Source organism: Macrosteles quadrilineatus, unplaced genomic scaffold (assembly GCF_028750875.1).
Source record: "Macrosteles quadrilineatus isolate MER2022 unplaced genomic scaffold, UCM_ALF_1.0 Scaffold_8__2_contigs__length_117827958, whole genome shotgun sequence".
Taxonomy (NCBI): Eukaryota; Metazoa; Arthropoda; class Insecta; order Hemiptera; family Cicadellidae; genus Macrosteles; species Macrosteles quadrilineatus.
Genome location: NW_026542601.1, coordinates 10,775,649 through 10,789,610, shown reverse-complemented (window position 1 = coordinate 10,789,610; position 13,962 = coordinate 10,775,649). Strand labels below are relative to the sequence as shown.

Here is a 13,962-nt window from a genome sequence, read left to right as displayed (position 1 = left end):
TTAAATCCAAACGTTGAACGAAATGGGAAACGCTGCAGCAGCTGATCGTAGTCGTAATATCTTTAAGTGTTGCCAACTTATTTTCAAGCGTACACTTATTACGTGCCTAATAAAAGTACACTGTTTGGTGTGGTTTGGTTGGAATACTGGAGTGTGGCAAAAAATGAGTGCGGCAAGTAAGTCAGTAAATGCAGCAATTAAGTACTTGTGCTATCATCAGTGTAAGGAAACTCACTTTGTAAGGTAACTGGAGGGGGGTTTTTTTTTTACTTGGCGTGTTAAACTGTCTCGTTGTATCTGTATTTATTTCTGTGTTTTGCTCTTTTTGATTTCGTAAAGTGATATTAAGTGAAATATTGCACCAAGTTGAACATTATTGAAATACCTACTTATATTTCAGAAAACAAGTTCTTGGGGACTTTAAGACCTCTCCATACTCCATTATCCACCATTTTACCTAATCAATAGAAATCAAAAACTAACACGAATCATTAGGTTGCATTTCGTTACTACCAGTGAAAGACGTTATAAGAATATCTCGAGCAAAATGAGTCAGTGAGAAGTAGAGCGAGTGAAGGAAAGTGTGAAAGACAACCACAAGTTTTCGGCGTTCACACTCTCAAAGTTGTCGTAACATTGAATTACTCTGAGATACAAACATTATACGCTATCAGTGTCATGACTAGGGTTACACTTGACTTATGTTTCTGACAACCGGAAATTAAGTTTATAAACTTCAACGTTTCAGCTGCGTACCCTCTTCTTTCCCCAATTTCCCTTACTCAGTGACGTTATCTGTGTATTTTACCTGTACAGTAGAGATTTTTTGATCCTGAACCATCCTGAACACGTTAGATGGCATTCGGGGTGGAACATTGGTGTATTTAGAGATCTCGAAGTAGATTTGTTTATTTTGATGTTTACATCCAACAATTTGTCTGTTCTAGCTCTACTCGGTACTCTACTTGTTTAGGTCGTGCTTGCACCAAAGAGTTCCTTAATTGCGCCAAGCCCTCAAAGGGTCCCAAAAACGTTCCTTAGTTGCGCCAAGCCCAAGCCAGGTAGGGGTGAGTTGCCGGCAGAAGGAATGTCCTTGTTTATGTGACATCCTAACCTAACTTAACCTATCCTAGTCTAACCTAACCTATTCAATTATAGTCAAAGAGGGCCGCCACTTGGTGCAGTTAATACACGTATCAGGTGGCTTCCTTGAGAGTAGATGGTGCAATTCAGGAATACCCGACTAGCTGTCCCTAGTTTAGGTAGGTCTGTTTTAAAGGGGAATTATTCTCTTTCAATTTTATTTTGATTTAAACGTTTTTACTAGCTCACTTTTTTGTCCTGTACGCATTTTGCAATAAATGTTAATTAATATTCTCAGTCTAATAGATACGTAAGCCAATAGCTAGGAAACCGCCTGAAGTAGGAATTATTCAAGAAAACTAGAGAATCGGGGGTTTTCTTTATCATTTTCCCAGTTAAATAATGTTTTAACGCCGTGATTTCCTACAGTACATTTATTTATCATCTAGAAATACAGTGCAATTTACTCTGTACTTTGGATAACTGGATGGATACAATTAGTGTTACACAATCATTGAGCTAAATATCTACCATCAATGAAGTTTTGGTTGAAATATGGTGTATTATTAACTAAATTCGACCACAAAATTGTGTTAATTTAAAATTGGATACCTATAGAATATCAAATACAAAATTCCTTGTAATGTCTATATCAGTACTGGAGCGTATTTATAGAACTGTCATATATTATGAGTTTCTTGTCGCGTTTCTCATTTAATGCAATGGGGTATAAAATTGCAACAGGGGTCATTTGGCGGAACATGACGTCAATATGTCTATGAGACACTTCCATCCGCAAACTGTTATGTGCATCATGTTCAATACAATCGTTATATACTAAGTATCAATGTTATTTATAACCTTGACATTCTATGCATCCAATAAGAATCAATAACAATAATATTAAAAGCAAATTTCCCTCAATATCTGTAAAACTGCAAAACATAATATTTACTTGTATTAGTGATTAGTAATCGAAAGCGTATGTAAACATTTAACGTGTAAAAATTCAATTCCACTCTAATATCCAATATCTATGTTCTTTAAGAAAAATGCCACGCCGCAGCAAACCTGCAGACTAAGCGAATTTCCATTTACCTGACTGGATTTATACTAACATAAATTTTATTTTAGATTTACTGCTACAGGTAAGGATTTTTATTGAAATTTTAGTGGCTTAGTATGAAGTAAACAAAATTGCCAAATTTGATTGAACCATATCAATAAACAAGCTAACTACAACAATTGATTTATCTCCCATAAGAATATCATGGGAATTTAAAACTTAAAAATTATTTGAATTGTATGCATAACCGTTTGTCCTACAACAACGCTTAGTTATACTAAATTACTTATTTTTAAAGCTCTACAAAATGGTCTGGAAATAAATTATGTTTTTAGGGTCAAAAATGAGAAAACCCAATTTTTACCCCATAGAACCCCCCATAAACCCCTGTTCCCATAGTCTGATCAAGCTGGCTCGCAAACTGTTCCAATAAATGTAGGTTTACACGTTTGTGTCAAATTTCATCAAAATTGAATCATTTTTCATCGAGTTATCGTGCTAAAACACATATATGAATTTGAACTGATGATGTTTTGATCTCTGGGGACCTCAAAACGAAAAATAAATCGGTGCCGCATCTAGGTCTTACCATGAGACCTACGGTAATAGCTTATCTTCTGTGAGACAAATTCGCTAAAATGAAAAACTTTGATAAATAATTTCCCCCATCCGGCAATATCTTGAACAAAAACATACACCAACCTAGTTGAAGATAAAATTCCCTAGGTTTTTTTTACATAAAATAAGATCGCTCCAAGTGTGTTAGTTAAACGATTACAGATCTTACATCCATATTATTGGAATAACACGTGTTCTTCACATTTAAAAGCTTAAAACATGCCAAGCGTTTGTAAATATACCAGTTTCTCAATTAAACTCCAATTCCAGGATCCCTGGAGTTGAGCCAACAGAGGGTTCAACCCCTGTACTTCATCATCCCCCCTGGAAACAAAAACATCCCTTACCAACCTTCCGGTAACGTACAACTCCCGCCTAAAGCTAACACTCTGGTCTTACTGATAAAATACACACTTTGATATCAAGTATCACACAACTATTTGCTTTCAACAAAATGTCTAGATTTGCTTATTTTTTTGTAGCAATACGTTTATAAGTACAGTAGTTGAATTTGAGTTCTTACATTGTAGCAAATTATAAAACACAACACAGCATAGGGTGATTTCTGGTTTTAGCTAGCACATCGGATAAGCAATTTGGTTTTCGTTTCATCAAAAAGTTTCTTAGAGTAATTTAGTTTCGAACCATGAATTTAGTTTCGTCAGCGAGTATAGTTTTAATAAATTTTTTAATGCTTTAAGTACCTAGGGAGCCAAGATTTTAATTTTAGGCTAGAGTATTTCGTAAATAATTGATAAATAATTTATCAATGTTGTAGATAGTGATTAATAAATTTATAAATTAATAACCCGTGAGAATAAAGTAAAACCAATTAAAGTATTTTTGGAAATGATTTACCTAAATATCTGTAGCTTTTTAACCTTACTAATGTATTTTTATAGAGGGTGTTCAAAAAAGGTGGGGACATAATTTACGTAGTGATTCCTTGGGTCATAATAAAGAGAAAATCAAGAATAAAATTTTTTTTCCAAAATCGCTTCGTTAATCAGATATCTGCCATTATGTTTTTTTTTACATAAAGATTTGTATCTTTGAATGTTTTTAACCGATCTTTATGAAACTTGGTATGTAAGTTAAGGTAGAAGAGACCCGTGTACAAAAGATTTAAAAATGGTGACCGTTTTAATTTTTAAACTTAGATTACTATATAAATGGCTGCTTGTATGAAAAAATAAGATAAGAAATAGTTGAAATATTACAATTTTTTGTTGTAAAATGGGGTAGAATAAGGTTAAGCTAGTCAGGTTTGCCCCATTTTACATATAAAAATCTTAATATTTCAGATTTTTCTTAGGGAGATAATAATGCTTAATAAAAGTGTTCTTGACATTTTTCCATACAACCAGCAATTTTTTTTTGTAATTTAAGTTTAAATAATTAAAATGGCTGCCATTTTGAAATTCTAAGTTGAATCAAGATGAATTGTTTTTCTAATACGGGTTTCTTGTACCGTAACATGCCCACCAAATGTCATAAATATTGGTTGAAGAAAATCAAAGAAAACATGTTTATATAAAAAATACAAAATGGTGGATATCTTGTTAACGAATTGATTTAGGAAAAAATGTTATTCATAATTTTTTATTTATTTTGACCCAAGGAATCACTACGTAAATTAATGTCCCCACCTTTTTTGAACACTGTTGTGTAATGTGTTTCATAATGAACTAGTCGGCTGAGTATAGTGGCATTTTAAATGCCCATAATAGTAAGACTTTCTTAATAGACAGTGTAGTAAATTATTAAAAGAATACTTCCTAATATCCACTTTTAGGAGTTATCCATAATTATACTAATAAGTTACTACTAGGTGCTATTTCATCCTTGTAATATTTCAGACCAATTTCAACTATTCATTTTAATCACTTATATTAAGTCTTTTACAATTGGATAAATATAATCATTTTCCAGAATTGAATTGCTGTACATTCGATAGCAGGAATCACCTAGCAACAGTCAATGAAATAACAAGCGCCTGCAGATACTCAGATGGTAACCGCATTACGCAGTCGTCTGGCAAATTAAAAACCAACCGAATCAAGGAGTTCCAATTTACCTGAGACCTAAGATGCTTTACGAATATTTTCTTATTTCCGTTCCGATTAAGCGAACCCACTTACAAATTGGCTAAAACCAACAATTTCGTTGAAAGCTTGAAAATCAATGTGGAAGTATATGTCTTTAAAAGGACTTTGACTTGTTAAATTTAATAATTTTAACAAATACTTAATGTACTTAATACAAATACTAAATTCAAACTTAATGAAGACCCAAGTATTAGAAGATATACCCAGAGGGTGACGAGCACCAAATCAGTAAAATATACTACATTAGTAAGTGAAACTTCTGTAGTTAATACACAAGAAGTATTCAACTACAGAAGTATTTTACTACTGGAGATTTGTTTGGAGAGCTCAAGTACAGGATGCTTCTTTAGTTGAAACTTCTGTAGTTTCTGTGAATACTCTGTTAGTTGTGCAGTCCCGCGCAGTACATAACCTCAAAATATAGAAATACTGCAATATTTATTTGTGTTTTGTGCAAATTAGTATTAAGCTTCAAGAGTTTTGTGTTGAAAATATTTTTTTATTGTTAAAACCTCCGTGTTCAAATAGTTAATTTGTTTAATTATTTCATTTTCATTTAATTTTATATTTTTAGCGAATTTCCCTATAGGGAAGTAGCTATTACCGTAGGTGGCACGGTAGACCTAGACCCGGGACCGATTTACTTTTTCATTTTGATGTCCCCAGAGGCCAAAAACACTATTCGTTCAAATTTTTATATATGTATATACGTCCGTGAACGCGATAACTTAAGTAATTTTTGTCCGATTTTGATGAAATTTGGTTTAAAGGTGTAAAGCGGGATAAACTTGAATGAGTTCGCGAACCACCACGATCAGACCATGGGAACGGGGCTTTACAGGGGGTTTTTTGGGGTAAAAAATTGGTTTTTCTCACTTTTGACCCTCAAAACACAAAATTTCCCAATTTCTCTTTAGACCTTTTAAAAGAGCTTAAAAAAAAAAATAGTATATAAAAGTATTTTTGTTCGATTATTAGTAACGAAGAAAATTAAAAAAATTGTAAATTTAAAATTCCCTTGTTATTCTTATGGAGAATATTGTCAAATGTAGTTTGCTTGTTTATGAATATATTTTGATCAAACTTGGCAAATTTATTTATTTTGTTTTAAGCTATCAATATTTTACTCAAAAACACACTTTATTAGTTTCCTTGTAGCAGCAAACCTAGGTACTCGTTAAACCTAATGTTATTAAAATATATTTAACTGAAATTCAATTCAGACAAATGGATATTCGCTTAGTCGGCAGGTTGGGGTATTTATATTTATTTTTATAATTTTGATTATAAAATTAATAGTTAAATATTAATTTATAAATATGCGGAGTTTATAAACATGCAATATCTAATTTACGTTAATCTTCACAGATTGAATTATTATTAGCTATTTTCAACCTCAATTAGGAAATATAGATGTAAATCATACATACACGATGTACTGTGTTAATTTATTTGTTTCAAATCGACAGCTACTCCTTCTTTATTATTATCTATTACATGCGCCCCACGTTTTTGGTTTTAAATCTTACAAGTATTATTTATTCTCTCCATATATTTAAAATTATTTTCTACTTTTTAGGACGTTTAAAAATGTGGTATTTTAAAAAATTATTTCATGTATAAATTAGTTTCTACTTTTTTGTTTATTTTTGTTTTACTAATAAAACAATAATAGGTAATTAATATTTCAATAGAGTCTCTCTTATCACGAACCGTACTGCATTTGGTGCATTCAATAAATAGTCTATGTAGGCATATTCAGCATAATCCATGGTTAAAATAAAAATATAATCTACTGAAAACAATAAACATGGTTAACCCTATTTAAAACTAAATACTCCATAACTTACACCTACTAGGGGGTAGGAGTACATTTTAGCACAAATTTATCATTAACTTACTAGTTTAGTACACAACTATACACTGGTGCACACCAACCTTAAATTTTCTCTGAAGAGTAATCTACAATACTCCTGGAGTAAAACACTCCTGAAGTTAGAATACTAAAATAGTGTATGTAGCAAATGAAGTCACTATTTTCCTACTACTTTAGTTATATACTATATTAGTTTGACTTTCTCCTGTTTGGTGCTCGTCACGTATATCTTCTAATAATTTAACAAGTCAAAGTCCTTTTAAAGACATATATTTCCAAATTGATTTTTAAGCTTTCAACGAAATCGTTGGTTTTAGCCAATTTGTAAGTGGGTTCGCTTAATCGGAACGGAAATAAGAAATATTCGCAAAGCATCTTAGGTCTCAGGTAAATTGGAACTCCTTGATTCGGTTGGTTTTTAATTTGCCAGACGACTGCGTAATGCGGTTACCATCTGAGTATCTGCAGGCGCTTGTTATTTCATTGGCTGTTGCTAGGTGGTTCCTGCTGTCGTCTTCTCCTAAACATCAATTTACAGCAATTTAGTTCTGGAACATGATAAGAATGTAATTTTTATCCAATTGTATAAGTTAATATAAGTTAATAAAATTATTGGTTGCAATTGGTATGAAATATCACTAGGATGAAATAGCACCTAGTAGTATTAGTATAGTCCATGGATCCAAAGGTGGAAATGAGGAAGTATTCTTTTAATAATTAACTGATGGGTAGTTCCTGCTGTCGTCTTCTCCTAAACATCAATTTACAGCAGTTTAACACAAAAATTAACTACTGAACATGATTAGAACATAATTTTTATCCAATTGTCTAAGACTTGATTTAAGTAATTAAAATGAATAGTTGCAATTGGTATGAAATATTACTAAGATGGAATAGCACCTAGTAACTTATTAGTATGGATAACTCTAAAGGTAGAAATTAGGAAGTTTTCTTTTAATATATTTACTACACTCTTTATAAAAAAAAATACTATTATGGGTGTTTAAAAAGCCACTACACTCAGTCGACTAGTTCATTATGAAAAACATTATAAATTTAGGTTTGAAAATAAGTGTTTCCATTTTAAATACCTATGAAATTCTACTCTTAATATTATTTTAATGACACTGGGGTTAAATAAATAGTCATTGCAGACGTTTTACAATTATATTGATGTAAATAGAATTATGATATTTCAAAGAAACATTCAAAACCCTAATCTTATTGTTGCTTTCTGTCCTTTTGTTAGTTATTGTATCTTTGTTCAGGTTAATAATCAATACAGTATTATATATAACACTGACTGTTTCACTTTTATATTTTAACGTATGTATACAATTGTAATGCAGTAGCAGTAGCGTTGGTCTGCCGTTATGAATACTGTGAATTCATACTAACAATGTTATGTGTTTTCATTACTAACAACTACGAATTGCATTTCTAGGGATAGCACCTCTTGATGTAAAAAAAAAACTCTTGCTATACAACTCCTCTTACCCTTCAACAGTATACTTGGCCCTTGTTGGATAATGGGATATGTTCGTTAACATTTTTACCTACGACCGTTTTTAAACTAGCCGTTTCTGTTCAGTTCTTAGAATTGTTAAGATTCACTTAACAGCATTGTTTACTTTAGCTTTGTACTTAACAAGACGAGTTAACTTAACCAATGAGGTTCAAGGATTGAGAGAAAATAAGTAAAATTGTAATGCTTCGAACTTGAAGTAATCAGCTGTTAAGATCAATTTAATTGTTAATAAGTGGTGCAATTAGTGGTTGGTACAATGATTCGTTGCATCACTGTCAATGGCAATGAGAGGTTGTAAAAGAAAACATAACCTATTTTAGAAATTATGAGTAGTGATTATTCAATATAAAAAAACCGTCGTAGGTAAAGTAGTGTACGCAAATCGCGTAAATAGTCTTAACGACTGTTTAATAGTTTTTACTCCCCAAGGATCGTACCTTAAATTTCTACTCGTGTCGTTAACACTATCTTTACGCGATCGTTGCGTAAACTAATATTAACGCACTCTTTTATTATATCCATTCTTTTAATTATACTTTGCTTAGTTAGCTCAATGCTTTCTCATGTAAACTAATTTCACCTTTTAAAACTAATACAACAATGAATGACAAAAACAGATGATTGAATTACTTTGCATCCTCGATTTCTATATAGTTTAATTTACACAATAGTTAATAAATATGCACAGGCCTATTACATGTGTATAACTCTAACCCCAAAGTAATGTCTACTCGAGTATAGCAGCCAAAGTCTTGTACCTAGTCGCCCTGGATAGCGTCCTGTGGGATGAGATGTAAGGCAACTTTCTCCCCCTAGGTACTAAATTATCCCCCCTCTCCCACTCCCTACACCTCTCGGCGGCTCCCCTTGTTTAACACGCCTACGGAACACCCTGCAAATCCCATAACCCCCATACACTAATGGTAATGGGGTTTGTATGAAGTCACTTAATGGGATTGTACTTAGTTTATTTTATGCTTATACTAGCTGTACCCGCGGGCTTTGCCCCGTTTTACTTCATAAGTGAGCTCGTTCGCATGGCTCAATCAGGTCCTGGTTGAAGATCGTTCGCTACGCTCACTCACCTTTTTTAGGTTGGAGCTCGTTCGCTGCGCTCACTTGCCTTCAGATTAGCTCGTTCGCTACGCTCAGTCACCTTTTTTTGCAAATTAGCTGTTGTCATAAATTTAAAAAAAATAATAGTGCTGCACCCAGTTGGTAATCCTTGTAACTTTAATGCTATTGTACATCATAGAATAGAACCAACTTGTTTAATTGAAACAGCTGTTAAGATTCATTAATTCCATTTAAATATGAGTACTCATAAGGTTAACATGGGAAACTCCAGAGCCACTGGGGCGGAGCCCGAGAGTCCGATCAGAATAAAAACAACTTAGTTTTCCTATTTAATGCCTAAAGAATCAGTGTACCAAATTTCAGCCTCCTAGGTAAATGGGAAGTGGGAGAATTAGTGATGAGTGAGTGAGTGAGTCAGTCAGTCAGTCAGTCAGTGAGGGCTTTGCCTTATATATAGATTTCATGATTGTTATTGGATTTGAAAAAAAGTTTTCAATTAATCAAATAGAAAAAAACATTGCAGCACTTACACAAAAAAAATTAAGCAAAAATATAAAAATAATTAAAACTACAACGTGCGTAAAAATGGTGCAAATGGTGTAAATGTGGTGCGTAAAAATTAAGCACCACAAATAATAATGTAATACAACATGCTGAATATTTATCATAGTATATGTGTGTTAATTAATAAGTGGAATGTATTGTTGATGAGAACAAAATGATAGCGGATTAAAAATAATATTACTGGTTTTTATTGGAAGAAACACGCAAAATGGAAATATTAAAAATCTTATTAATTAAACATTTAATTTTTTTTAAATAATATTAAATAGCAAATAAATCCAAAAAGAATTATTCTGGAAATGTTTTTCAGAAAAAAAACCGGATATGTTACACAATTTAAGACATTAATCTCTTATGACTATTTATAAATCTATGAAAATAATATAGCCTATAACAACCAATAACCTGTAATTTGTAGTACCATACACTCTATACACACAAAAGTTAGACTCCAAAAGTTGGAGTAAATCGAAGTTTTGCTCTCATACGTAACCCGATGCATCTATATTTCACAAGAAAATATATTTTATGATTTTTTCTATATTAAAGCTACACTACAAATATTTCTTCATGTTATGTCATATTGGAGGGGTACTACGTCGTTTTGTTTTCATTTTTAGCTTTAATAGCATGATGCAAGTGTGGTTAAAAAAGAAAACAATCACTGAGGGATGGAAATTAGAGTTTCAATGGTTGATAATTAAAATACGTGTTATTATTAAAAAGGTTTTCCTTGAATCTATAATTTCAACAGTCACTAATTATCGTAAACAATGCGATGATTTAGACATTGGACGCAAGGATTCGCCGTTGATTGCTGCTATTGTCGCTTCATTACCGAGTAATTGTTTATAGGAATCCTTGTATTTTCAATAACTTTCGTTTCTTTATAATTAATTCCATAGAGTATCGTACACGTAACTCTGTATTGTTGACGGTCAATACGTGAAGCATTGGACTTTTATGTCCATTTGATTATAACTTTGAATATTTCACTGTTTTAATTTCTTGTAAATGTTTGTACAAATCGTAATCTTCTATTAAAATACCACTTCCTATGATTTTCGGAAAATCTTATTGTAAGACGAATATTTAACAAAAAATATCTGTACGTATTGTATTTCCAAATCCAGCTAAACTCAATATGTCAAGGGCATCACGACACATACAATATTTACACGGTTTACTATTCAGTTACAACGCATAATCAATGCTTAAATCCATCATGGCCGCCGACGAGGGTGGACGAGGGTTTCCTGAAAGACATCACCATATCAATGCCCGCGGAATAATTTCACTAAGAAACATCTTCACTTATTCCCTCTTGTCCCTATTTCATATGCACCCCGTTTCTTCTGCTACGGCCGCCACCTAAATCTATTCCATGGGTGGAGGATTTTCACCCTCATTGACCAAACCGACAAAAAAACGTATGAATAGAAATGATGTTTGGACATCACATTAGTTTTTTTACCTTAATTATATGGGCAGGATTTTGAATGTTCAGTATGTCCCTGTCTGTTGGTCTGCAGTAAAGGATGGTAATGGCCAGATTTTTGATGAGGGCAAGGATTCACACAAGAGGTTTAAAAACCTAGTAAATTTCGTAGTTAAAATGGTAAATCAATTTTAACTTCCTTAAAACCTTATTCCGATACAATATTTGAGTTTTTCAAAATCTGTTTGTGTTTCAGCTGTACGGGCCGATGGATCTATCACATGGCCGCCCCCGCTAGCCGCCGCCCCCGGAGCACGGCACTCCCGCCCTCGCCGCCCCAGAGTCACGTCCCCAGGCGGAAGTACTCCCTAGACCATGGGGAGACAGCCAGCGGCAGTCAGGCAGCATGGCGACATCCAGAGATAACACCGGCTCTGGCGGGGTCGTCCACGGCCCCTGCAGAGGAGAACGCGTTCCTAGCGAACAACAACGGAGAAGAAAACCAGAATATGCCTTTGGAAACTGCAGTGCTCAAGAAACACTCGTCCGTGGAGTCGGTGGACAACTACTTTTACGATTTCTTCGACAGAAACTGCAGTCCGAGTCCGACAGTTCCAGATAACGCGGAGAGTGTGGAGAAAGGTGCTACGAATAGAGTAAGAAACCTGAACGTGCGGCCGAGAAGCTGGGTGACCACCTCGAGGAGAGTGGAAGATCCAAGGAGAACGAGAAGGAGGCAAACCGATCCTTGCGGAAGGAACTTTCTGAGCGATTACGAACGAGCGTTGAGTTCACTTCTGTATCAGCCTTACGAGTGTAGGAACTCCAACGACGACTCTGACGTCGGATTTTGGATCTCGGACACCTACAGGGAGCCGTACTCCACCAGCTCTAGCTCCACCTCGTCCAGTTCACTAGGGGAGCTGATCCGCCGGTGGACCAATAAAGACCCGAGCCGTGCCGGCAACACCGCCGAGCGAAGTGGCAACACCGCGAGCAGTGACCCCGATACAGGCGTACCAACACAAACTGGTTCCCAGCGCCAGTCCGCGACGAGACATGGACCGGAGATGTTGGTGAACGTGCAGCCCGAGCGCGTGGAGCCCGCGGGGACGGACGAGGGAAGTGCGAGTGCTAGTGTGAGTGTCAACTGCTACAGGGCAGTTCCAGCAACAGTGTCAGCAGTGCCTAACATACAGTGTAATGTGTCTAACGTGAGGGTAGTGCCGCGGACCTACACGTCCACCGAGGCGCAGACCGACGACATCCTTGTAGACGTGAGGAACAGGGATAGAGAGCAGCGACGTAGAGAGAGACGCGAACGGAGACATCAGAGGAGGCTGGCTAATCATCTACACCCTCAGATGCAGACCACTGAGGTGTGGCATACTCCCATCCCTGAACCTGTAGACCGCCTCCCTGACCTACTCAACTCACACCTTCCACCCCCGTACTCCACACTGCCCATAGGTCTGCCGCCTCCTCTACCGCCACCCCCTGTGGTCACCACTGTCGGGACTTCGCCCCAGCCTGGACTGAGATTCCCCTTCGCCATCGTGCCTGTTGGACGGAGAAGGTATGTTAAGATTACTGTTTTTATATCCATAAATAGGTAGACCTTACAAAAAAGTAAATAACATTCGACACTGACTATGATTATTATCACTAAAGATTAAGGAAAAGCTGAGTCAAGGGTTCCGGATGTTCATTAGGCCGTTATCATTTACATTACATGATGTACGTCAGATTTTCGGAAACTATTAGCATGAGTGTGACAATAAGAAGTCCCCTGTCATTGTCACACGAGCACCCACAGGCGTTTCACCTGGAAGATTGGTTTCATAGATTCAATTAATTTCCAGAGTTGTTTTGAAAGATTGTTCTCTATAATGTTAATAACGTTAATCAGTTATAATGTAAACGTGTTTTACGTGGTTGAATCAATGATCAAATCATGACCGACAATGAATTTCTCAAACGAATTTAGCCTACGTTATTTTCCTGACATTCAATACCCAAATAAGCAAAACAATGCTTAATTGAAGACAATCAACCCCAGTGACGCGCGGATATTTGAATTGCAAACTGTTTACTGCTGATGGCAGAGCAATTTTCAACCCATCATCTCCTATTAAACTCTCAGATTTTCTCGTTCGACCTGACCTCGTAACCCTCATAGGTTCTTGTAATTTAGTTTCAACATTGAACATTGACTTGTAATCATAGTCAGTTGAATGGTGTGAAAAGTGTTACCATCATGGAAAACTGCAGTTAACGTATTATGTTATTTGTAAAGCCAAATTTAAAATGTATTATTGGAGATCAACGACTATTAATATCTAGAGTAACTACATGAAGATCATAGGAAAACATGCTCTAAGATTTGTCATTTGTATTGATGAAGCTTTTAAAATGTTCCTTTGCAGTTTAGAATTATGTAGACGTCTACTAGCAGTAAGTAACAGTATTCAAAGTCCATGTTTCAGTAGATCGGAAGGGAAAGTTATTAAACTTAACCTCATAGGCCTACTGTTTCTGGAAAATCTAGGGTTTTTATATTACCTCAAACTTCCTCAATTCGCTTACCATTCTGCTTTGTTACTA

General features: G+C 35.0%; 1 protein-coding gene across 1 annotated transcript in view; it reads left to right on the top strand.

Moving 5' to 3' along the window:
* LOC128999841 (uncharacterized) overlaps positions 1 to 13,962 on the top strand; it is a 224,257-nt gene that overhangs the window by 28,373 nt on the left and 181,922 nt on the right. Inside the window, exon 3 of the mRNA XM_054426548.1 lies at positions 11,615 to 12,934. Coding sequence (XP_054282523.1) covers positions 11,640 to 12,934 — 1,295 coding nt within the window. The 5' untranslated portion in view covers positions 11,615 to 11,639. The remainder of the gene's footprint in view (positions 1 to 11,614; positions 12,935 to 13,962) is intronic.